This window comes from Giraffa tippelskirchi, chromosome 8, assembly GCF_054371585.1.
Source record: "Giraffa tippelskirchi isolate mGirTip1 chromosome 8, T2T-mGirTip1v1.2.pri, whole genome shotgun sequence".
In the NCBI taxonomy this organism is placed as follows: domain Eukaryota; kingdom Metazoa; phylum Chordata; class Mammalia; order Artiodactyla; family Giraffidae; genus Giraffa; species Giraffa tippelskirchi.
The window spans coordinates 16,246,543-16,272,850 of NC_137282.1; the positions used below are offsets into that span (position 1 = coordinate 16,246,543).

The following is a 26,308-nucleotide window of genomic DNA, read 5'->3' on the forward strand; positions in this document are numbered from 1 at the left end:
TAAGAGAAGTACCTAGAAAGATATAAAAGCTGAAGTTACAACCCAGACATCTCCTCTCCTGGTCTAGGGCTCCTTAAGTTGCATCTAGGTTTCTTTTTTCTCATGCATGCCTCTCGGGTCCAAGTTCAGACACACGCAAGAACTGTACTCCTTTAAGGAAAATCCAAAAAAAGGCAGAATGAACTGGAGAAAAAATGTTGGAACAGAAAACAGGAGCAGCTGAAATGTGGATGAGGAAGGGGTTCTGATTAGTAGAAGGAAGAGCCAGCTGTGATGCCTGTCATTCTGGTTAGTAAAACTTGACAAGCTTATTTTCCTTACCTGAAGACACATACGCTGTCTCAGTTGAGGCTGGCATGCCAGTGGTGATCTCTGCAAAAAAGAAAAGTTGATAGGACATTACGATGTACAGTCAGGAGGCTGGGAGTCAGCTCCACAGCCTGCCTTCAAACCAAAAAATGTGTTTAAAGAAGGAAGTACAGCAAGGAGGTGATGAAAGCCCCGGCTTTATCCACACAGAGAGTGAGAAACGCGAAAAGAAGACTGTCCAAATAAGTAGTTTTTCTTTCTTGGCAACGAGCAGAAGATGGGCTGTGACAGAATAATTAGCAAGAAGTCCCTGCCCCCACTGGGCTCAGTGGAGAAGAATATATAGCAAAGAGACTGTGGGCTCATCTTCAGAAAGGAAGACAGAAATGGCAAAACCAGGAAAAATCAAAGCCAGGGGATCAAAGTTGTGGTCAATATTTTTAAATTAGAGATCTCTGGAGAATTCCACTTCTGCCCAAATCAAAAGCAAGTAATGTTTCTAGTTGGGATTGATGAAAAACACCAGGTTCTGGCATCAAATGCTACATAAAATTGCTAATGGTAATCATACAACTGTCTTATCATTTCAGCTACTCGGGGCAGGGCACAGAGCAAGTAGGCAGCTTCTAACTCAAGGGAATACAGAATTGACCTGCACACTTCTGGACACACCATCATCATGGGAATTGTGACAGTATTGTTCAAACTTTGATTTGCTTTCTTACTGCCTTTTATGATGGCCTGAAGGATGAATATGTTGTCTAACTCTGCATTCATTCAGTCCTTCCAAAAAGAGCTTCAATTTGTTAGAATCTAACGCTTTCAGTAAGGCAAAGGTTTATGAAGCCTGGCAACATGTAGAGATGCAACAGCGGATATTATTCAACCTTCACTGTGTGTATTATTATTGTCAGATGGCTTAATGATATTCTATTATTCACTATTACTAACCAGGACAAAAAGAAAAGTTGAATCTGTTGTGATATATATATATATATATATATATTAAAATGTTACTAGATTCTACTAAAATCCTATGTTGTTTAGTTGTCGCTAAGTTGTGTCTGACTCTTTGGTGACCCCATGGACTGTAGTCCGCCAGGCTCCTCTGTACTAAAATCCTAAGTATGTCATATATTATCATTTTATCTTGGAATTAATAGCCTGTTAATCATGTAATTGGAAAAGTTCATGACCAATATAATCATCTTTAAATATAGATATGACCACTTAGGGTTTCCCCGTTAGAACTAGACTAGTAGGTAAGATGAATTAATTGAAGTGGCAATATTTCTTCAAGTTCAGAGGTTCTAAGGATAAATGGTTTGTGGAATTGGAAAAAAAAAAATGGCTTCTGAGATTCAGTAGGTATGTTTACGAATAAGCATCAAGTTAAACGAGTATATATAAACGTCAGAAATACATCTTTAGTAAGACCAATTATATTTTCTCTCTTGCAAATTAATACGGACAGTCTTCTCTAATGAGGCATTAGGAAGACAAACCACTCAAGGTGCCACCAGTCACCTACACCAGCTCTTATACCTACTGAAAATGGGACACAGTGAAAGGAATCCATATGTGAGGATGGATGACGTTCTTGGGACATTCTCAAGCGGCAACTACTAAAGAGGACATTCCAGGGTTTTTGTTTTTTTGTTTTTTTCAGTCAAGCCATGCAGCATGTTAGATCTTAGTTCCCCAACCAGGGATGGAATCCACGTCCTCTGCATTGGAAGAACAGTCTTAACCACTGGACAGCCAGGGGATCATGAACCCTTGACAGGAAAGCCATTGGCTTTATCCTCTTTAGGGTTAGCCTGCTGGCAATGGATATAAAAGACAGGGTCTGTAAAACCTCTCTTTCTTGGAAATTTATTTCTTAGCTCTGTAGAAATGGTGTTATTAGATGTCCTCTATCATTTCATAATATACTTGTGGACTAAAAGATATAAGCGGTATATAATATCAGTCAATTATGTTAAACTAACATGTCTGCCTGTATTGTGTTTGTCAGCCTGAATAGGAAGGCCTTTAAAACTGATTTTTTATGAAAGCCTTTGAATACATCTTGCTTGGTATTATAGTCAATCAGTAAAATATTTAATCAGCATTAAGTGTGAACTAGACCCTGTTGCTAAGCCCTAGCAAGCAATCATCCTAGGTAGAGTTAAACCCTTAGTAAAACTGCCATATCGCACATGTCTTAATGAGGTCTGAATGTTAAATTGTATACTCACTTTAAAAAAATAAATAAATAAAGAGGATACTCCAAGTTGGTAATATGGCAATAACTTGTTTCTGAAGTGGGTACAACTAGCTTTCTTGATATGGGCTGCAGAAAATAAAAATGTTCCTTTTAGGGGAAAAAAATCTAATCGAAGAAAAATCTTATCCAAGATTCACAGCATTTGTTTTTTTCTATAAAAGAAAAAGTACTTGCTTAGTACTTTCCAAGCAAGTACCCACACGGGGAGTCATGCTTCCTCATTCTGTGCTTGGACTCATCAGTGACACAACGGCCAGACAGAAGCAGGAAGCTCAGGGTCACAAGAATTGGGCCAGAGTCCCAATCCTACTATGAAGATCAAGACTCTTTTAAAATTTATCTTTGACAAACTAAGTAGTCGTTCACTGTGACCTTCCAAAACAAACCAAAAAAACCAAATAAAGAAACCCACAAACCCAGATTCAGAGCTATTCTATCTCCAGCATAAAAGATAACTCAATGGGAGGAAAGGTTAAAAATATTTCTTTTTTTAATTGAATGACACATAAAACTACCAGAACAGGAGGTTAGTCCAAAAATGTATCTACACACAGACAACTTAAAATAACCTCCTTTCCTAAAATTAGATATTTATCCTGGAGACCTTAAAAATATCTTTAATGATTATGGTTTCAAATAAAAATCTTTTGAATTATCTTGGAGGTACTACAAGCTCATGGGCCTCCCTGGTGGCTCAGTGGTAAAGAATCGCCTGCCAATGCAAGAGATGTGAGTTCGATCCCTGAGTCGGGAGGATCCCCTGGAGGAGGAAATGGAAACCCACTCCAGTATTCTTGCTTGGAAAATTCCACGGACAGAGGAACCTGGCGGGCTACAGTTCACGGGGTTGTAAAGAGTCAGACATGACTTAGTGACTAGATAACTACAAGCTACGAACTTGTACACATCTATACTAAAAGAATCTTGATAATAAAAAAATTAATCTTGCTGATTAAAGCCACTCAGGAAACATTTTTATGTGTATTTGGGGTAGAATGTACAGACTGAGCAAACAAGCTTTTGTTACAGTGGTGACTGAAAATAATCTGGTAACAATTACAGATTTTTAAAAAATTATCAAGTCCTGCAGTCTCCTTTATCTTTAAGCAACATATTTCCCCTCTGAGTAATTTGGTAAATTTTGTTAATTGATAAAGGACACTCCCTTCATTAGTGCAAATTAATAAAGACTTAGAATCATCAAGAATTGAACACAGCTGATCTATTTATGCTGTGTAGACAGGTTAACATATGGAACATTAATGTATTTGTAATGTTTGCTTGTTTAATAAACTGGATCTGGTCTCAACAAAAAGTTGCCCTGTCTTAAAAATAACACCTTCTGGAAAGGAATTTTTCTAACTATCATGTATGCATGACTTGCTTGAGAATTCATCATGAGCACAATATACTAAATATAACTATTTAGCAAAATATACATAAACAAATACAAGCATACATATGATGTGTCTGTGTGTATTTAAATATCCAATTATGTGACTCTTTATTATTCTAATATTACAGGTCATTACTTTATTATTCTAATATTACCGGTACATTTGAAAAGAGTGATAAAGTATTTATTTTTAAAGATTTAATATGGGCATACTTATTTATTAGCACTAGTAAAAATGACTTCAGGAGCATATTTAAGCGTCTGAATTTTTGCTCATAGTGAGTGTTAGTGTTAACATGTTATTGACTGGGGGATTTTTGTAGAAACTAATGCCTGTGGCCTGCAATTTCTTATGTAAGTGACTACCGAAATGTCTCCAGTCAACAACATTTGAGCAACAAACGATGCTTTAATATGTTTCTAGTCAATAATGAGTTAAGCAATTGAGAAATTTTGGAGTTAACAAATGGCATAGAGGCAGGATGAATACTATGCATTGAAAAGAGAGTTCTTTTCCACTCAAACTTCTCTTCCATACTACCCTTCATGGCAATCCTGTGTAATGCCATATACATGGAGATTGCTACACAAACTATATGCTTTTTAGTATCAGTATAGGTTGCTCCTATAGTCAAAGATCCATCTAGTCAAAGCTATTGTTCTTCCAGTAGTCATGGACAGATGTGAGAGTTGGACCATAAAGAAGGCTGAGGGTCGAAGAATTGATGCTTTCGAACTGTGGTGCTGGAGAAGACTCTTGAGAGTCCCTTAGACAGCAAGGAGATCAACCAAGTCAATCCTAAAGGAAATAAATTCTGAATATTCATCGGAAGCACTGATGCTGAAGCTGAAGCTCCAGTACTTTGGCCACCTGATGCGAAGAGCAAATTCACTGGAAAAGCCCCAGATGCTGGGAAAGATTAAAGGCAACAAGAGAAGACGGAGACAGAGGATGAAATGGTTGGGTGGAATCACCAACTCAATGGGCATAAGTTTGAGCATACTCCGGGAGATAGTGAAAGACAGGGAAGCCTGGCGTGCAGTGGTTCATGGGGTCAAAACTTAGCGACAGAACAACAACAACAACATAAGCTGTTCACCAATATCATGGCATTTCTAACAACACTCAGTGTGGGTTATCCATATGAGCCAACTTTTTAAAGGACCAATTGATATATTTAGTAATCAAATTTTGTGGAAATAATTTTTTTCTGCTCATCTAAAATGAAACAGCTATTTTATTGCCAGGAGACCCATGGCTCCTATGGAATCTTGAATCTCACTCAAATAATTTTTCTCCTGATTAAAAAAAGAAAACCTAGTAAAAGATATGATTGATTAGTGTATAGTCTTCTGTATTAATCTTTGAAAAGACAGCAGTACTTAATTAATTTGAAAACTAGTTAGGTCTCTTATTCTCTTCCCTAATCTGATGCCCAGGAGTTTTTAAGAGCTTCTTAGATACAAAGTCATGGCTAAATTAATGTTTCCTCTATAAAGACCAAGCCAAATAAAATACTACTGAAAATGAACATATAGCATAGGGTCTATTTGAGCATGGTGTATGCGGCCTTTTAAACCACTATATTTGAATTCATGAAAAGAATTCACCTATAATCTATCATGTAATGATGACTGCCTATGAGATCCTTCTTTGTATGAAAACTCAAATGGACTGTGTTAGACTGACATAGTCTCAGAGGTCATTAGCAGACTGCACAGGTTTATATATGCTTCTGTACAACAGGTTCTTATTTCCAAATAAGGTATGGGTTAAAAGGCATTAGAAAAGGCAGAAAACATATAAATTTCCAAAATGCTTAAGAAAATGACCAGCCAAATATACATCTTTTTCTAAATGCTTGAAAATGTTGGAAATTGAGCCATTGTTTCACTCAAGCATATAATGATTCAAGGGGAATTTCTCAGAGAATTTCTCAGTCTTTTTGTATTATTTCATTTATTTCTAGTTGCTAATCTAAGCAGATCTAAACAGTGAGTTTCATTTTAGGATGTTTATAACATTAGATGGAAGATCTTTATGATCTGTGCTAATTTTATTCTAATAGTTATATAGTTGTCATAATGGGATTAAAAATAGTGTCAAACAACAAGCTCAACTTGCTAAATTTTTCTTTTTCTCCCTAGGAGAAAAGAAAACACAGTTTCTCATGCATTTCTCCCTCTAACTCCTGCCATTCCTCCTAGAATCTTGTCCTAAAATATATTCTAAACATCTTAATGCAAAGAAAGCACTGGTGTGAGAATTTAAGTAAATCACAAGAAATCTTTTGCACAGAACCAGGATAATTAGCTCAGGGCTGTATTCCAGGATCTTTCATCAAGGCAACCTATATAGAAATTATCAAGCCATAGTTATGTATTTATTGGAGAAATATGGGAGAGATGAGTGAGACCACACAAAACAAACAAAATGACTAATATTCCATAGACAATATAAAATCTCAAGAGGAGTTCTACATCGTATAATATTTTGGCAACATGTTCTAACATGTCTTATTTTTAAGACTTTTTTTTCCCCTAACACTCTCCCCATGGTGGGGGGTGGGGGAGATTCTTGAGAATTCTACTCTCTCAGCCCAAGTCAATGGTAAATACATATCTAAGAAGAGATGGTTTGGCTGAGTGACAGCTTATAACCACAGTAGAGCATTCTTTTTCTCTCTGAAAGAGTGTTTCTGTGCAACCTCTGCCCAGAATCTTGGAAGACAGGAACCTGACAACATGAGAGTAGTGAATCTGAGTCCCTGAGAGCTCAGAATCTGAGCTGAGACTTCTTGGATAACCAACCTTGAGCTGAATAGAGCAAATTCGTAGATTGCAGTAGAAGAGGGTGAACACCAGAATGATTACATATTTTCCTTCTGGTGGTGCTATAACCAAGCTGCTGAGATGCAGGGAGAAAAGAGCGTTTCCCAATGTGCAGAATGCTCTGGCCCTGTCTGTCCTGGTGCCTGAGAGTACAGGCTCTGATGAACTGCACGTCTGACCCACAGCCTTGGAAAAGAGGAGATTTCTAGGCAGCCATGTTTCCGGCTTCACTCTCCTGGGTTGGGCCCGTGGTGGGAACCTGGGGAGAACACGCTGATGAGCTGTAAGCTCTATGGATCTTCGGATGTGATCAGCTCTGCCAGTCAGATTCTTGCTATGGGGAATCTGATTTGGTCCCTGAGGCAACAATCACACAGTCGGAGTCAAAACTGAAAGGATATCTTCAAAAAAGCCATGAAGAAGAACATGGCCAAACGGAACCATAACCAGGTCAAAGTCTGGAATCATAAAGGCGCAGAAATGAAAGCGGGAGAGGGTTAGGAAATACAAGAAAGAGTCGGCGAGTCAAGAATATATCCAGGCACCTGAAAGGCAGAGACTTGAGAGGAAAGCCAAAAATTCCTGATGTTTAAACTTGTAAAGACACCCTAGGTACCATTCTCTCCTGGAAACCCAGTTATAACGAAGTTCTAGTTCATCCCAGTGGAATCCCCTCTCTCTTTACGCCTCACACCATTTTTGTTTTTTTCAGTTTTCGTCCTTCACCAATCAAAGAATCTACCTTAAACATCCACAAACACACAATCTGGTATTGAGTAAGCTATACTGAACCAGGAAGTGAGAAATTTAAAACAAATCTTGTCAACATTTCTTTTTAAATACAACGAGAAGGTTGGATATGGAAGAACTAGTCTTAACATTCTAAGAAAAAAATAAAAACAATCACCTTGCACAGTAATTGAGATTCTTTAGTCCTCCCTTCTAGTCCTTAAGGAATTTTAGTTGATTGTTTAAGGATGATTTCCTTACAATACTTCATGAACTTGTCTTTTTTCTTGTCAGGTAAAAAAGATTCGTTATCCAAAACATCCCTATTTTCATTTCTCTGTACTTTATAATTGGTCAATACTACATTCAAATTTGAGATCAATTCTTAAATAAGTTAATATGGAAAATAAGCTGAATATCTCTTCTATGAAAGGAATGTGAAAAACTGTTATTATCAAAACTTCAGCACCCCTAAATTAATAAAAAGGAATCCTATGAGTTTTTGCCAAGAATAAAATAGTGGTAAGTAATTCACTGCTTGATATTACAATTCAGAAAATGTGGAATATTAAATACAATCCTACTATAAGCACTCAGTGAAACAATGACACTTTATTTCTATTTTCCTGGGACTTCCCATTATACACATCTACACAAATCCAATCCAAGTGTCCAAATCATAATTCAATAGCGTTTACCAGGAGAAGATGCACTGAACCAAGTCACTGACAAACTGAGGAAAAGCTATTAAACACGGTATTATAGAAAGAAAAAATTAGTCACTGAAGTTTCAAATTTGCATTTCTAGTTGCATCCTATAAAATTCCAAGTGGAAAAAAATAACACAAGCAAAACCCTATTGCTTTACCTACGCTGATTAAAAAGTAAAGTGATGTTATATTTACTCACATAGATTTTAAATGGCTTTTACATTTTAAACAGTAAACATGGCCCCTAAAAATAATCATGGAAACCAGTTTTCATTGTTGTCTTTTACTTTCTGTGGAGGGAGGTATTTAAAATGAAAGTAATGAACTTTGATTACACTGCAATAGACCAATGCATTGGGAAGTCCACAGAAGACTAGGAATTAACCTGAATATTCCCTGAATATTAACCTGAATATTCCCGACCCTGCTCCATATGTTTATCTCACTCCCTTTTCCCTATCCTGTTATCAACTGAATCAAATCATACCACTCTCCTAAGGAGTTAACCCCTAAGAGTACTTTTACTCTTCCCTTGTTGGCTCTGTAATTTTATCTTATCACTTTAAGAGATCAGGCCTTTGCAGTGGGCATTCTTATTCATCACCTGCCTAGAAGTGGTGCAGTTATGCTTGGTTTTATAATAGATGACAAGGCTTGTGAAGACAGCAGTCCAGTGCCATCATCCAAAACAGCACCAAAGGTTTCAATGCAGCATTTTATTGTTTCAAGAGATTTAGATGCTCACTGCTAGCTCGTCATCAGCTTCTATGGCTGCCTCCATCACTTTGTGGAGTACTAAGGGATCGTGAACGGACGGCCACCAGCTATGCCTTTTCTTTACCCTCCCTCAGATAACTCAGAGGGGTTGTCAGGGGGTAGGGGGCACCTTCTGTCTCCAAGTCATTCATTTGTTTAACAAATAGCCCCTGGCACTGCTCTTAGGAAAACAGAAGCTGAAACCTATATAAACGCTCATTTATAAAGCCTATACAAGTGAGTAAAAAAATGCTTTGCCTCTAAGACTCTCTTGATTTCTGAATTAATGGGCTCAAAAAAACCCTGATAAGCTTAACTTCCTACTACCTAGAGCCAGACATATTGAAAACATATATAAGAACATAAAAACTGCCAGGACTAAGTCAGGATTGTATTCTGTTTACATACACACAATGTACATATATTCATACATAATACACATTAGCATGAAATATAAATAATATATATTCTGTATATAAATTTTATATATATATATATGTATATATATGTATACACACACACACACACACACACACACACACATTCTGTTTTGACAGAGCAAAAAACTTACCTGCTGTCCCTGACTAACTTAAAGTGGTGGTATAATCTCCTTCTTTTAGCAATCAGTTCTGTCTCTGCTATTCATGATATTACTCCAATCCTTTTTAAATAATCTATGTATATTTCAGGTCTATTTCACCTTACGGAGTGAAGAGCTTTACAGGAGGACCCATAAGATATTTCAAACAGAGTTTTCCTTTCATGATTTTTGTTCACAACGAGATTTAACACACCTACTTGATACAAGTCTGACCACATACCTCGATCACTCCTCTTAGAGACTGAGAAATAGCACGTAGTAGGCATCTCTTACCGTTTGACTCCACAATGGTGATGTTGGCAGAGGCACTGTCATTTCCTAGTTTGCTGATCACTTTGCACATATATTCTCCAGAATCGGCCAGTGACGCTTTGCTGATGCGAAGTTCTGACTTCCTACAAGATCAGGACCAAAGCGGTTTAAGTATGTTTCACAGAAATACGATGATCATCAAAACACAGTCTCTGTAGTTTTAGAGTTTTCAAGCTCCCACTTCTCACTCTACACACACAACTGACTGGACTTCCCTGGTGGTCCAGTGGTTAAGAATTTGCCTGCCAACGCAGGGGACATGGGTTTGATTCCTGGTCTGGGAAGATTCCACATGCCTCGGAGCTACTGAGTCAGTGCAGCACAAGGAACAGGAGACCCTGTTCTCTGCAACTAGAAAAAGCCCTGGTGCAGCAACAAAGACCCACCACAGTCTAAAATTGATTAATTAAAAAATGGTCTACATCCAAAAATCTTTTTAAAAAAACCCACAATTGACTAGTAGATATATATATATATATATATATATATATATATATATATGACTTTACCAAAATCACACCAAAAGTGAGATACATCTCATTTAAATTATACCCTGGACATAGTCTTAATTTCATCACCCAGATCAGCCATTTAAAGGAATTCTTTTCTAAGTTTTCTTTTTATTCCTCTAACACTACCACTAACCACATTATGTTTCAGAATATCTTTTTCGCCCAAAAGTTAAGTTTTCTTTCCTCTCTATATCTGAGTGTCAGTAGCCAATAGGGTTAATTAAGGAAGATAAAAAAGTGTAAAGCTGTTTCTTATAAATCTGGTAAGGACAGATACTTAAGTGAAGGCTAGACTAGATTAAAATGCTCTACACTTCTTTTCTTAGTAGAGTGACATCAGGAATTATGTTAATTTTTGAATGAAGAGAATTTAATACTTCCAAAAGAAAGGGAATTTGTCATTCTTTAGAACGATTCTCATTGCTGGGAGCACCATACCACACAAATAGTTCTTAATATTGAAATAAATATTCATGTAACAATTGCACACACTTTCATAAAACTACATATTAAATCAACATTGGGCACTCTTTTTGAGCATGGGCTATATTGTGATTTGCATCTGTCTATGCTTTACTATTGCACAAGCCTATAATTTAAGCAGTGCCTATGATTTAAAAACTCAGAACTACTGGCATTGGCTCAGCATTTATTAAAGCCTTTCTAAAGTGTCCTTATATACAGGAGCCTGATATTGACAGCCTGGATTCCTGAGAGGAGGACAACAGGGAGAAAACAGGGCAGGAAGCAAAGACAGCAGCTCAGAAGTACACGTAAACCTCCTGTAAATTTGTTGGTGGCGTTACTGAGTTGCTAAGTCCTCTCTGACATTTTGCAACCCCATGGACTGTAGCCTTTCAGGCTCCTCCCCGTCCATGGGATTTCCCAGGCAAGAATACTAGAGTGGGTTACCATTCCTTCCCCAGGGGATTTTTCTGATCCAGGGGTAAAACCCATGTCCAATCCAAAAATGTGGATTGTTTACCACTGAGCCACCAGGGAAACCCTCCTGTAAATTACGCCCTCCTAATTTTAAGTGAATTTTCTGGTCTTCTTGTCATATAATATTATTAATCAGGTTGGATCAATTATTCCAAATTTAATTTCTACTCTTTTCCTCCTCCAGTCTACTGAATTAATCCACCCTCCTCCACCTGCAAGGGTAAACTTTATGTATGGCCTGCCATCTTCGTGCTTTGCTTGTGTATTTCTTCTCCCTAGAATGAGGACCCCGTATTTTGACCCAACAAGATATTAGCTGATCTTTAAAGTGAAAGTGAAAGTTGCTCAGTCATGTCTGACTCTGTTCGACCTCATGGAATTCTCCAGGCCAGAATACTGTAGTAGTTAGTTGTTCCCTTCTCCAGGGGCTCTTCCAAACCCAGGGATTGAACCCAGGTCTCCTGCATTGCAGGTACATTGTTTACCAGCTGAGCTACTAGGGAAGCCCCAGCCGATCCTTAAGGACCACCTCAAGTGCCAATTCCTGCATCAAGCCTCTCATGATCATGTAGCTGGAGCTGCTCGCTCTCTCTTTTGTCTAAATTCTGCCAGCCTTCAGTACCTCTCTCAGGAGAATCTTCTTAAAGAAATAGGGTAATGAAATTTACACTTAACATTAATTTACAGTTAATCTGAGAGGGATAGCTCTTAAACTCTCCTAAAAGACCTGGGAAGTGTTTACTGGAATACTCTTCCAAGGAATGTAAATAAATGTTATGCTTAAAAAGAGAAACAGAGACACAGATGTAGAGAATGGACTTGTGGTCACAGAGAGAGAAGGGGAGGGTGGGATGAACTGGGAGATTAGAATTGACATATATACTCTACCATGTTTAAAACAGATAGCTAGTGGGAAGCTCGGAGAAGGCAATGGCATCCCACTCCAGTACTCTTGCCTGGAAAACCCCATGGACGGAGGAGCCTGGTAGGCTTCAGTCCATGGGCTCTCGAAGAGTCAGACACAACTGAGAGACTTCACTTTCACTTTTCACTTTCATGCACTGGAGAAGGAAATGGCAACCCAGTCCAGTGTTCTTGCCTGGAGAATCCCAGGGACGGAGGAGCCCGGTAGGCTGCCTGTCTCTGGGGTCGCACAGAGTCGGACACGACTGAAGCGACTTAGCAGCAGCAGCAGCAGCAGTGGGAAGCTGCTATATAACACAAGGGGCCCAGCTTGGTGCTCTGTGATGACCTGGAGGGGTGGGCGGGAGGTGGTGGGAGGGAGGCTCAAGAGGGAGCATGGTTATACATATATATATGTGTGTGTATATATATGTGTATATAGATATATGTATACATATATACAGCTGATTCACACTGTTGTGCAGCAGAAATTAACACAACAATGTAAAACAATCATGCATGCATGCTCAATTGTGTCCGTCTCTTTGCAACCCCCATGGACTGTAGCCCGCCAAGCTTCTCTGTCCATGGGATTTCCCAGGCAAGAATACTGGAGTGGGTTGCCATTCCAAGCAATTACACTCCAATAAAAAAAAATTTAAAAACAGAGAAACAGACAATAAGAAAAAAAAAAAAGAAATTTTCTGTGCTCAAATAAATGTTTCTTTAAACAAACAGATTTCTTTACAAACTACCTCTTAGTCATTTTTATGCAGTTACAGTGAATTTCTAAGGCAGGCATGAGAAGTGACCAAGAAATCCTTTCTGTAGAAACACCCTTGGGAATTCCAGGACTGTGCATCAATGGGCCAAGACCAAGAATCAATGTAATCAAGATGAGCATAACAAATACATTCAGGTTCAAAAATCAGTAGCAGAAATACAGGCTGGGAGAGAAGAGCCTTGACAAAAATGTATACAGAAAAAAGGATTTCAATTAGCTACATGCATTAATATTACTCCATTTTAAACAACTGTTTAAAAAAGAAGAAAAAAGTACTACTGTTTGGCCAAATTAATATTCAGTTCAGTTCAGCTCAGTTGCTCAGTCGTGTCCGACTCTCTGCGACCCCATGAATTGCAGCACGCCAGGCCTCTCTGTCCATCACCAACTCCTGGAGTCTACCCAAACCCATGTCCATCAAGTCGGTGATGCCATCCAACCATCTTATCCTCTGTTGTCCCATTCTCCTCCCACCCCCAATCCTACCCAGCATTAGGGTCTTTTCCAATGAGTCAACCCTTCACATGAGGTGCCCAAAGTATTGGAGTTTCAGCTTCAACATCAGACCTTCCAATGAACACCCAGGATTGATCTCTTTTAGGATGGATTGATTGGATCTCCTTGCAGTCCAAGGGACTCTAACAACACAGTCTTCTCCAACAACACAGTTCAAAAGCATCAATTCTTCGGCGCTCAGCTTTCTTCACCGTCCAACTCTCACATCCATACATGACCACTGGAAAAACCATAGCCTTGACTAGATGTACTTTTGTTGGCAAAGTAATGTCTCTGCTTTTAAATATGCTATCTAGGTTGGCCATAACTTTCCTTCCAAGGAGTAAGCGTCTTTTAATTTCATGGCTGCAATCACCATCAGAAGTGATTTTGGAGCCCCCAAAAATAAAGTCTGACACTGTTTCCACTGTTTCCCCATCTATTTCCCATGAAGTGATGGGACCAGATGCCATGATCTTAGTTTTCTGAACGTTGAGCTTTAAGCCAACTTTTTCACTCTCCTCTTTCACTTTCATCAAGAGGCTCTTTAGTTCTTCTTCACTTTCTGCCATAAGGGTGGTGTCATCTGCATATCTGAGGTTATTGATATTTCTCCCGGCAATCTTGATTCCAGCTTGTGTTTCTTCCAGCCCAGCGTTTCTCATGATGTACTCTGCATATAAGTTAAATAAGCAGGGTGACAATATACAGCCTTGACGTACTCCTTAAAAGAGCATAAATCAAATTGGATAAAAGTCTCAATACACTACTTATAGGCTGGATCGTATCTGGAGTATTGAATTATGCTTCAAAGTTGCATTGGATAAAAAAATATACATATATCAACAGCTAGAGGACTGTAGAAGAGGGTGATCAGAATTGAATAGGGCATAGATATCTTAACACCAGAGAAGATGCTATTAAAGTAAGAGAGGTTCCACTGGCAGGGAGCTATGAACAAGATATATATAAATATATTCCATCTTTATTATCTGGAAAAGGAAATTATTTGGTGAAGCTCTTGAAGGTAGAATTATGTCTTATAGGAAAAAGAAGGCATATTTTGGATGATATATAAGGAAGGACCTTTTGCATGTTCAAAAAGGATAGGATGTCATGTGAAAGAGGTTTTCTCTTTAGACAGATTCAAGTCTGGATTGCCACCTGTCAAGCAGTTCCTAATAAGAATATCTCTATGCAGAAAAGATTTAATTAGATCAGTGGTTTCAATTAGTTTTGAAAAAATAAACCCTGTTTTTAAATGAAAGCGTAAATGAGAGCTGCATATTTCAAAATATTATGAACGGAGAAAGCATTTATGTCAAAGAGGTTAGCAATTCTTTTTGCAGTTCAATGGAAACTCAAATTTCTCCAGGGACACAAAAAAACCCTTTGAACTATAATGATACATTTAACTGTGAGATTTTTCAATCCTTGGGTCTTAACGCAGGAATGGGAGATAGTGAGAGAGCAGAAACAGACAAACCTTTCTTGAAAATTATACATTGCAACCATCTGGGGCTTTAATAAGTATGACTCTAGTTTTATTTTACTGTCTTCATTAGGCTACTATATCTTGTCTATAAGAAGAAAGTTAATTTGGAAGAATGAATGAACTCCCAATCACAAAATTAACTTTTTGCTTTTTAATTCATGAGTTTTCTGGGTTTCTGGGAGGGGTGCATGTTTTGGTGAATTTTCATTTTCTAAAAACTTTAAAAGAGTTAATTCATACACGGTGTTTAAAACAATGCTTGAAATAGAGTAATCTCCCAGTAAGTGTCCGCTACTATTACAATGACATTCTAAATTCCTGCAATTTTTAGATTTTCCTAACAAGCATGCACTGCTTTGGAATAAGAAAAAATAACACTAAGTAACAATAAAGCAATAAAACATTTATAAATGGAAGTTATAAAGATTAACTTCTTTTTTTATATCAAAATGCAAACTGTATTCTTTTAATTAGTGCTCACTCACAAGATCGATTCAAGGTTTCCATAGCAGCTTATCTTATTTTTCATACTTAATTCTTCCACCATATTTTATAGGCAAAGGCAACTTAAATGCATATAGAAAAGATCAACTCAGTTTATATAATTCCATTCTTCTGATCCCTAAGGAATCATATATGAATTCTTGTGTGTATGTTTACACAGCTCAGATACTGTACTGTTGAACTGCTGATAATGAGAAGGGTAAAGAAAAGAGAGAGGGATTTCATAGTTCAAACTACAGAATATCAGTTGTCACCTGGTTCTACCAGAATGAAGTCACTTGCCACTGCAGCAACTACGAAACTCTACAGAATCAGACCCTGCATAAAATGCTTCACATCAGTGCTATGAAACAGACACTGGTTATTCCCATTTTATATCTAAGGAATATGAGATCTTCTTACATATAAAGTTAAAATGACCTATTGGAGTAGCTCAACTAATAGAAGAAAGAGATGTATATAAACCTTTTCTATTAAGAGTCAAAAAACCCTGAGACAATTGATAACAAGAGAAATCATTCCTTAATTTTTTTAACTTGACCAAACCAATTAGAATCAATTTTAAACAAAATTATAATATGTAAGAACAGGGTATTCCCTGGCAGTCCAGTGGTTAGGCCTGGGTTCAACAGGGAACTAAGATCCCACCAGCCACAAGGTGAGTCCAAAAAAACAAAGCAAGAACAGAAATGAAGAGCTGATACAAAATTGTTGTTGTTGTCATTTAGTCACTAAGTTGTGTCTGACTCTTTTGCAACCCCACAGCCCACCAGGCTCCTCTCTCCATGGGATTTTCAAGGCGAGAATATTGGAGTGGGTTGCCATTTCCTTTTCCAGGGGATCTTTCTGACTCAGCGATGGCACCCACATTGGCAGGCGGATTCTTTACCACTGAGCCACCAGGGAAGCCCCTGATACAAAATTAAGAGCATCCAAAAATGTGCACTACATACAGACAACAGGAAGTCAGCCGTTAATAAGACTGCTGATTCATGTCAGTGTGTGCAAAAACCACTGCTGCTGCTGCTGCTAAGTCGCTTCAGTCGTGTCCGACTCTGTGCGACCCCACAGACGTCAGCCCACCAGGCTCCGCCGTCCCTGGGATTCTCCAGGCAAGAATAATGGAGTCGGTTGCCATTTCCTTCTCCAGTGCATGAAAGGGAAAAATGGAAGTGAAGTCACTCTGTCGTGTCCGACTCCTACAATACTGTAAAGTGATTAGCCTCCAATTAAAATAAATAAATAAATTAAGAAAAAAAGACTGATACAAGACAGATATGCAAGTGAGGCGAACAGGCTGACCTGAAATATGACCTGTCACACAACCAAGCTCTTTAACCAGTTTTCTTGATCAAAATCGTCCACCAAGCAAAGGAAACAATAACAAAGGGATAAGTAGACACTTAAGACCAGGGCAGTTTCTATTTCTTTTAATTGGTCCCACACCTTGTTCAGCCAAATAAAACAAACAAAAAGGCTCACACATGAATGCAGAATCATAGGAAGAACATGTAGGAATGTCATTTATTAGTATGAGCAGGGGCTGAAGAGGGGATAAGACTTTACAAAATAATAGTGATTCCCTATTGGTGTAAAATCTTTTCATAACACTAAGGGATTAAAAGGAAATTCTGACTGTTACAAACAATCTAGATTATAAAATGTGAAAAAGAAATCTAGGCGAAGGATTGGCAGAGAGTCAACATTTTACTCTAAATAAAGAGGGTCCCAGGGAAATCTTAAAACCTTACACTAAAATTCACCTCTGCTTGTGATCATAGCCTAAGAGACAGTTTATCCCTTCTTGGCCTGTTGGCTAAGAGCAAATGTAGTACGATAAAGTTAAGTAAGCAAGTAACTAATACAAATTGTTAACATTTTGAAATGTCTTCATGATGAAAAATTATGAGCATGTAGAGGAAGCTGACAAATAAGAATGCTTTTTATTAAGCAGTTTAAGCCTAAACAGGTCCCTTGCCTTAAACATGTCATGACTTCACTGGATACTATGGCAAAATCACAAGTAGCTGTGGAAAGACATGAGACATGGAGTGAAAAAGACAAAAGACGTAGATAACAGATCAATTTCAAGCCCAAGAGTAACCATTTATTAACATTAGATGTACAGGAAGAAACCTAATTTCCTTCATTCTCAGGATATTAATTTTTTAATGGGTATAATAACAATAGTATCCATTCTCTTATAAGCTGAAAGTTGAAATAATAGAGCATTTTGCAAATGTTAATTAAATTTAGATTCAGTTTGATCCCTTAAAAAAAGACAGCACTAATTTTCTTTTTAAAGATACAACCTCAGAAATGACCGAATACCCAATTCTGAAACCCAATTAGCTGATCACTTATCAGTGGCTGCCCACTTTACACAAACTGTCTTATTTTCGGAGGCTCAGAAATGTTCAATGCTTTGCCAAGAGTCATTTGCAGTCACATTACTTGAATAAAAGTCTTTTTTTGCTCCCACTTAATTCTTTCCAGCAAGGCTATTGTTTAAGAGAAGTAATTTCTGAACATTGGCCTTTCCGGGATAATGGGATTTTATTAATATGTAGATAGTGCTCTTAGCTGTCTGAGCCTATGAAGCCAACATGAAAAAGCTTTTCTGAATACTAATGACACTTTTATATGTCATCCAAGCCATGTAACAAATTAGTTCTTTACCTATACTTGTGCTCTTTCAGAACCATATTAATTCTGGGGGGGGTGGTCCTCTCTTTTTTGTTGTTCCTTTTTGTCATCATATTTACCCAACCTAGTTAGCTTCTTCTCTTCAGGCATCCTCACCTTAAATACCTGCAGTCCGCAGGTGCTTTGCTCTGTTCCTTCAGCCTGGATAATCCTCTCCTCCTCCCCGTCCTCCTCCCCTTCTTTCTAGGAAGCCTCCACAGTCCAGGTACTGGTCCCCTCCCCCATCCTTCTGAGTACCTTTCTAAAGCATCATGTGATCGTCACTATCATCGAATTTGAAACTGAGTATTATAACTGCTTATATTTCCCTTCCCCACTTGAGACCAAGCCTCTGAGAGCAGCAGGCACTTCTTGTTCATCTCTCTGGATCCAGTTTCTAGCCCCAGGCCAACACACAGCATCTTAACCAAGGAAGGGCAAAATTTCCCATCCACTCTCTCACTGGCCCAGCTCAATTGGCCTTTTTATTGTCCTATAAACAGGACCTGCTACTGCTCTACTCTATAACCCACCCTACCCATCCAGGGGGGCTCCCTCTCTTTAGCAGAGTCAAATCCACCCCCTCACAGTGACTCCTGAAACTCCTGGGGTCTTCCCCACTTCCCAGCTCCCACAGCACTTGGCATCAGTAACCTGCAATTCAGCGCTTAGTTTTACTGTTTGATATTTAGTGTTAGATATTTCATTTTCCTAATTATTAATAAATTTTAACTTCCCACAAGGTAGAATTTACCTTAGCGTAAATAATCAAGTTTTTAGACCACAATTTTAAATAGATGGGCTGCTTAAAAATCCTGAAGCCCTCCAGCCCTAACAGGGTTTCAGCACTTGATTGCTTCATATAAGGCTATACTAGATAATCTCTCTACAATCTTACGATGCCCTGAGTATAAAACACCCTAGGATTCTTTCATTTCTCCACATTTCTAGCATATAAGCTTTTCGTGGGCTCTTAAATATTTTTGCTCTCAAATAATAGCCACATAGAAACAAATGAGACATCACTCCGCTTATACAGATTAACTAACCTGGCTAATTGATGAAAAACAAAACAGACACCAACACCTAGCTAAAAGTAATTTCCCTTTGTTGTTAAACTTCTTAAAAAGAATCACGCTTATTTTCTCAATTTGGTCTATCTCCTCCCTTCCGCACATGGACACATGTGATAAAATATGTCTACTTTCCATTTTTAAAGAAGGAATGAGACATTAAGGAATCTGAGAAATTGATTTGTGTTCCAGCTTATTCATAGCTAGTTGGGTGACTCAAGGAAAGACAACAGTTTGACCCTTGATTTCTTAACCTGCAAAATTAGAGTCACCACGTGCAGTAAATTGCCCTTACTACCTAGGGGAACATTTTTAAAAAACCAAACAAATAAGATTATATACAAAACACTCTGTCACTTCACAGCATTATTTTTTTTTGGTATAGTTGAAGTACCACCTGCTACAGTGATATTTCCTTCTGTATTATTCTTCCAAATCAAGACACTGTACTGACACAATCAATAACAAGGATAAGCAGAGTAGTTACTAAAACCATAGAAACAGGAAAGCATCCCTAATTATGGCTCTTACAGCCATTAAACACTTTGGTAAGATTAAATTCATTTCCCTTATATCACTTTATTTTTTCTGGCTCATGTGTGTTTGATGTTTTTGGTATTTGTCCTATAAAATCAAAGTCTAGGAGGTGATTCTCATTGTTGCTTCATATATCATCTCTGGGATTTCACTGGAATCCTCTGAAGTGTAAGTAGAGAAAAAGGTCACCTTGGAGGTGTGAACCCCTATGATACATGTCACACTGATGAAAGGACTGTTCACAAGCAAAAATCCAAGACATTTAGCTCTTCTGTAATTTCAAAATGTAGTTTGAGATTAGAAGAAAACGTTCTTAAATAAGGAGGAAAAAAATGAAGAAAAAATAAGTAAAAGAGTATCATTTTTGAGTAGGTATAGAATACACAGATGTTATAGCATGATCACATGAAGGCTTCCCAAATAGGAATCTCAAGGAGGGCAGGAAAACTTAAGATTCTTGCTACTTAGGATTACTAGATATTTTAATCTGCTCTTATGGTGATGGAGCTTAATAGAATTGTCAGTTACACATTAATTTTACATATTAAATTTACTTGAGAACAGTCCAGATTCAACTGATTACATTCCAACTCTTCACATGATGATATATGTTTAGTCACTAAGTTGTGTCCAACTCTTGCAAACCCACGGACTGTAGCCCGCCAGGCTCCTCTGTCCATGAGATTATCCAGGCAAGAATACTGAAGTAGGTTGCCATTTCCTTCTCCAGAAGATCTTCCGAACCCAGGAATTGAACTCGGGTCTCCTACATTGCAGGCAGATTCTTTCCCAGCTGAGCTTGATTGTGTAAGGCACAGGTATTCTATACAGGATTTTTGGATCTCATCTATTACTTACTACTACAATAGCTCCTATTAATATTTTTTAATTTTTAAAAAATTTTTTATTTGAATTTTTTTAATTGGAGTGTAACTGCTTTACCACTTTGTCTTAGTTTTTCTGCTGCACAATGAAGTGAATCTGCTATATAAATATATGCATATATATATGTACATATATATACAGATATATCCCCTTCTGCTTGGACCTCCCTCGCTCCCACCCCTCAGGTCGTCACAGAGCACTGAGCTGAGCTGCCTGCGCTACACAGCAGCTTGCTACTAATATTATCTTCTCTCACCCCTTCTATTTCTAGCCACGTGTTACAGTTCTTTCCACATCCATCCTTCCTTTCTTTGTCCAGAAGTTGTAAGATGACATACTTTAAATTCTTTCCTATATAATGACCCAATTTCTGGCCCCCATATAACAAAAACTCTTTTCATTGATCATGTATCCTGTTTTATGATGGTATACTTACGTACTAAGCTGTTAGTAATTTTTATATTTTATACCATTGTATTGCTAGGCATGGCCCCTGTTGTGACATGCAGTATACTCACCCTGGCCTTTTTTGTATCTTGATGTTTTGAGGTTTGTTCTTTCGGCTTAATTCATTCCCATTCTTGAACCACTTGAACTTGAGAGAGGAGTATTCAGAGCTGGTCTCGCACCGAAGCACTAGTTTGGAACCTGCCACAGACTCCTGACTCTTCATCTCTTTCAAGCGGGGAGGCAAGGCTAGAAAAGAAAAGAGAAGGAAAAAAGTTCCGATCACTTGGTAACCTTCCCAAGAGAAACACGTTCATTTTGGTGAGCCGGATCAAGAGACCATTCACAAAGGTTTTACCAACTGAGAGAGAAAAGAAAAAGAGGAAGGGGGTGTCAGTCAAAATGTATCTCAGCTTAGAGAATAATAAAAATGCTCAGATAAAATATATTCAGGGGGAAAAAGAGAACTTAGATTATAAAATTATTCTTTGAAACAGACACACAGTTATAAAGAAGGAACTAGTGGTCACCAGTGGGGAAAGGGAGGTGGAGAGGGGCAATATATGTGTAGATGGTTAAGAGGTACAAACTATTTGGCATAAAATAAGCTACAAGGATATACTGTACAACACAGGGGGTATATCCATTATTTTATAATAATTTATAAAATATAGTGAAAGTGTTAGCCACTCAGTCATCTCTGACTCTTTGTGACCCCATGGACTGTAGTCCACCAAGCTCCTCTGTCCATGGGATTCTCCAAATAAGAATACTGGAGTGGATGGGCATTTCCTTCTCCAGGGGATCTTCCCCACCCAGGGATCAAATCCCACTCTCCTGCACTGCAGGCAGATTCTTTACTCTCTGAGCCACCAGGGAGGCATAAAGCATAAAATATAGTACATTTAAAAATTGTGAATCACTCTATTGTATACTGAGTCTACTTCAATAAAAATCTATTCTTTAAAAATATTAAAAAAAAATACATATATATATATATTTTCAAGATAGCAATTTCTTCCATCTTTACATCCTCTGGTACTATTAAAAATCGTGAAGACTGGTCATTTCAAAGAATCAAAATCTTATGCTAAAGAAGAGGTAACTGGGCCATTATTTCTAAAGCCCGTTCACATCCCAGATCACAATTAATCTGCATGACAGTTCTGTGAATAGGTACAACAGGTATCACACCCATTTTTTCAAATGGGAAGCTTATTTTCAGAGACAGATAAGTGTCTCTTGTCCATGGTCACAACATTCTGGAGAGTCAGAGTTAGACTACGCTATCAACAGGAGTAATCCAGAGAACAAAGAGGACTCATAAATCTTAACAACACTCATTTCTTCAAGATAGGAATTCTTTGGTGACATCACTCTTTCTTTGGTGACAACACTTTTACTGGGTCTACAGATACTCTCCCACAAACAACAAATGACCTTTCCAGAAGACCACCATACTCCCATCAAATTATCAGTTTGATTGGATTTCGCCCTTCTAAATCTTCTCAACAGAGACAGGAGAGCACTTATATTGTGCATTAATTTATAGGATACTTTATGTGGCTCAGCTGGTAAAGAATCTGCCTGCAATGTGGGAGACCTGGGTTCGATCCCTGGGTTGGGAAGATCCCCTGGAGAAGGAAAAGGCAAGCCACTCCAGTATTCTGGCCTGGAGAATACGATGGGCTGTATAGTCCATGTGGTCACAAAGTGTCGGACACGACTGAGTGACTTTTAGTCACTCATTCACTTATATTAAACGCTTACATACCATTACTATTTTAAGCAAGACTGCTTCAAAGTGTACCTATTCTCTACTGAAATCTTTGTGGACAAAATGTTAGAATATCTGAGATTTACTTCAATATGAAATGGTAGTGAGGAATGTGCTAAGTTGCTTCGGTCATGTTCTCCTCTTTGCAACCCTATGGACTGTAGCCCACCAGGCTCCTCTGTCCATGGAATTCTCCAGGTAAGAATACTAGAGTGTGTTGCCATGCCCTCCTCCAGGGAGTCTTCCCAACCTAGGGATGGAACCTGCATCTCTGTATCACTGGCAGACCAGTCCTTTACCATTAGTGCCCCCTGGGAAGCCAGGGGAGAATGGCTAGGCATAAAATGAAATAAATTCCCCAAGAAGTTGACTGTGGTAAGTCAGTCAATATATAGAAACAGGGATTTAGTATACGATTCTTTTTTAAGATTTTTTTGAACGTGGACCAATTTTAAAGTCTTTATTGACTTTGTTACACTATTGCTTCTGTTTTATGTTTTGTCTTTTTGACCTCAAGGAATATGGGATCTTGGCTCCCCAACCAGGGATCGAACCTTCACCCTGGCATTGGAAGGCAAAGTCTTAACCACTGGACTGACAGGGAAATCCCTGCAATACTATATAGTATGTCTGTTTAAAAAATAAAAGCATATCGAATGGATTTTCCTCTACCCACATAATTCCACTTAATCAACACCACAGAAAGTGATGCCTCAACATCTCTGTTTCCACTGAGTCTTAGAAAAGCCAAGTACAAAGTCTATTTCTGCCACAGTTCAGGACTTAATGAGAAGTTAATTCTTCAAATCCACCAAAAGAGACTGCACCTCTCAGATCCAGTGAGCAATTATTCATTGTGTACAGCATCAAGACTCCAAGGATGGCAATCAGAATCATGTTAAGCACTAACAGGAAATGGTGTACCTTTCCCACTCTGCATATATTTATTTTTCTACAACTCTGCCCTTCCCAAGAAAATCCCTCCAAAAATGTCAGGAATGAGTATATAAATTTTCCATTAAATTACAGCAAAAACTATTTGAATGTTATGACTTCTTAACAGTGTTCCTACAATTACACATTCCCCTTTTTCTTATTTAGAGGCTGGGAGATGAGGTGGAGAAGCAGGCACTGAATGTGAAGACACAGCAGCAAGTTAGAAAATTGTATCAATATTTCAGCTGTTCTTAGCCTCTGACACCTGATGATTTTCTCTGGTTATTTTTTTGGACAGCTTGAAAATAAGATTTACTTCCTGAAGAGCTTTCCTAGGAGCCTTCCCTTTAAGATGTGGTCCACGAATTTCTGTTTTGGAGGTTTTAAAAAACAGAATAAATTCTCATCTATTTGGTATAGTATTTGTATATTCCTATTAACTCCTTAAGACCATTTTCAATTTTGTAAACCTAGTAAAGGGTTTTAAATGATACCAAAAAACTGGTTTACATCTATTAAGAAAAATAAACCACCTCATTCTTTTATGTACAGATTAAAAGAACTAGTTTGAGTTTTTGTTGTTGTTTTCACTTAATTTTGTGTTTTGCTTGGCATACAGCCCAGATTTTCAAGGTTCAGCCCCTTGTCTCTCTCCAAAATGTTCTAAACACAATATGTGAGATGTCCTTAATTCTCAATAACTACCATGTTCCCTCACCCACCTCTCCATTCATTTGCTTACCAACACAGTCTGAATACAAATCTACTAGATTTTGTCATCTTGTTTGAAATCTTCATGAAGTCCATTTGCATCTCTTTTTACTTTCTTTTCTCTTATTCTTTTCTCTTATTCTCTTTCTGTCACCTGTCCTTCCCCATTACCCTCCTATCTTCATTTCTTTATTTATTATGACTTTAGTAAGAGTCTTGATTTCAAATGTGAGGAAACAATTGGACAAATTCAAATTGAGGGATATTTGACAAAACAGCTGGTCTAGGCTCCAGGAATATCAATGTCATGAAAGGTAAAAGACTGTGAAACTGACGTAGATTAAAGGAGACTGACAAACGCAATAGACTTTGACTAGTGATTGGATCTTGCTTCAGGGAAAAAATAGTTATAAGGAACATTAGGACTACTGGGGAAATTTGAATAAGGGTCCTGTATCAAAATTAAGTTTCTCAAGTGTGATAACTGCATTGTGGTCATGCAGAAGAATGCCCTTGTTCTTAGGCAGTATTTGCTGAAATGTCATGATATCCACAACTAAATTTCACATGACTCTGCAAATAAGGATATACATACATACACGCACGCGTGCACACACACACACAGAAAGGGGGGAAAAGGAATATTGGTTTCTCTTAGCTTTTTTTGCCTTTTTTTTTATCTGATCTTTCTGCCATTAAAAAAGTCTCAAGCTTTCAGTAAACACTTTTGAAGTCTTGGCTAAATTTGTAGTCACTGAGATTCTTGGGAATACCTGTGTTGTAACTTACAAATGTAGCTCTTAAGATTATATTCTCCATTAAAATTCTGTGAGTGGTATGGCACTGAAACCCTCCTACGTTCAACCTGATAATCATGACTTTGGGGCTTCAATCCCACTAGGCCCTTTGGTGGAAGGAAAACAATCTCTTATTTGGCAGATCAACACATCTGCCCTCTCCTTTGAGGGTTCACATACAAAGACTGGTACATCTTTGTCCTTAAGAGATGATCTATGACATAATGAGGCACAGGCCTTGAGAGGCAAGGCCTTTTGTAACTAGAATATCCATTCCTTAAGCTGACCCCAATGTATAAACCTTTCTTGGTGTTCGGGATTTGGATATACCTCTATTGACTAGCCTAAGCTTCTCTCTCTTGCATGTAGCTTCAAGACTGTCACAAGCACAGAAGCTTCCAGCATCCCTGGAAGTCCACCTGTCATAATGTCTCTGCTGTGTCTTCAGGAGAAACCAGCTATGATGTGAGGATACATAGCTTTTTAGAGAACAGCTGTTTTAAGGTGTTAAAATTCTCCATAAATGTAGAAACAAATCTGTGAGCCACTAACCCAGCCACACGACTGCACTGTTGGCCCCCGGGTATTCTGCGGTCAGTGATACCTTCTAGAAAAGAACCACATGAAGTTCCTCACTCACTCCAGGTGGAGCCCAAATGGAGGCATCCTACAGACTGGGCAACAAGATAAATTTTTCTTTATTTCTTCTCATGTAATCACCCTAATGGAATACCCCTGGATATTTCACAGACTCTTGTTAAGTGTGCAAACTAATAGTGAGGACATATGGTCTGTGTGTTTTTTCTCCTCTATTCATAATGAGACAACTTTCAATAGAGTAAATTTCCTTCCATTAGATTATAAAATAATATGTATATATTACTAGAATACATTTTAAAACTATGTATGTT

At 38.1% G+C, this 26,308-nt stretch overlaps 1 protein-coding gene across 5 annotated transcripts in view; it reads right to left on the bottom strand.

The window, feature by feature from the left end:
* Window positions 1-26,308, bottom strand: part of NRG1 (neuregulin 1) — a 1,106,536-nt gene that overhangs the window by 153,959 nt on the left and 926,269 nt on the right. For 3 of the 5 annotated variants that reach the window (XM_081523490.1, XM_081523491.1, XM_081523489.1), the window contains exons 2-4: window positions 21,248-21,425; window positions 9,876-9,997; window positions 322-372 (exon numbers count right to left, since the gene is read on the bottom strand). In XM_081523490.1, coding sequence (XP_081379616.1) covers window positions 322-372; window positions 9,876-9,997; window positions 21,248-21,425 — 351 coding nt within the window. The remainder of the gene's footprint in view (window positions 1-321; window positions 373-9,875; window positions 9,998-21,247; window positions 21,426-26,308) is intronic. The other 2 variants (XM_081523492.1, XM_081523496.1) reach the window with 1 other exon arrangement.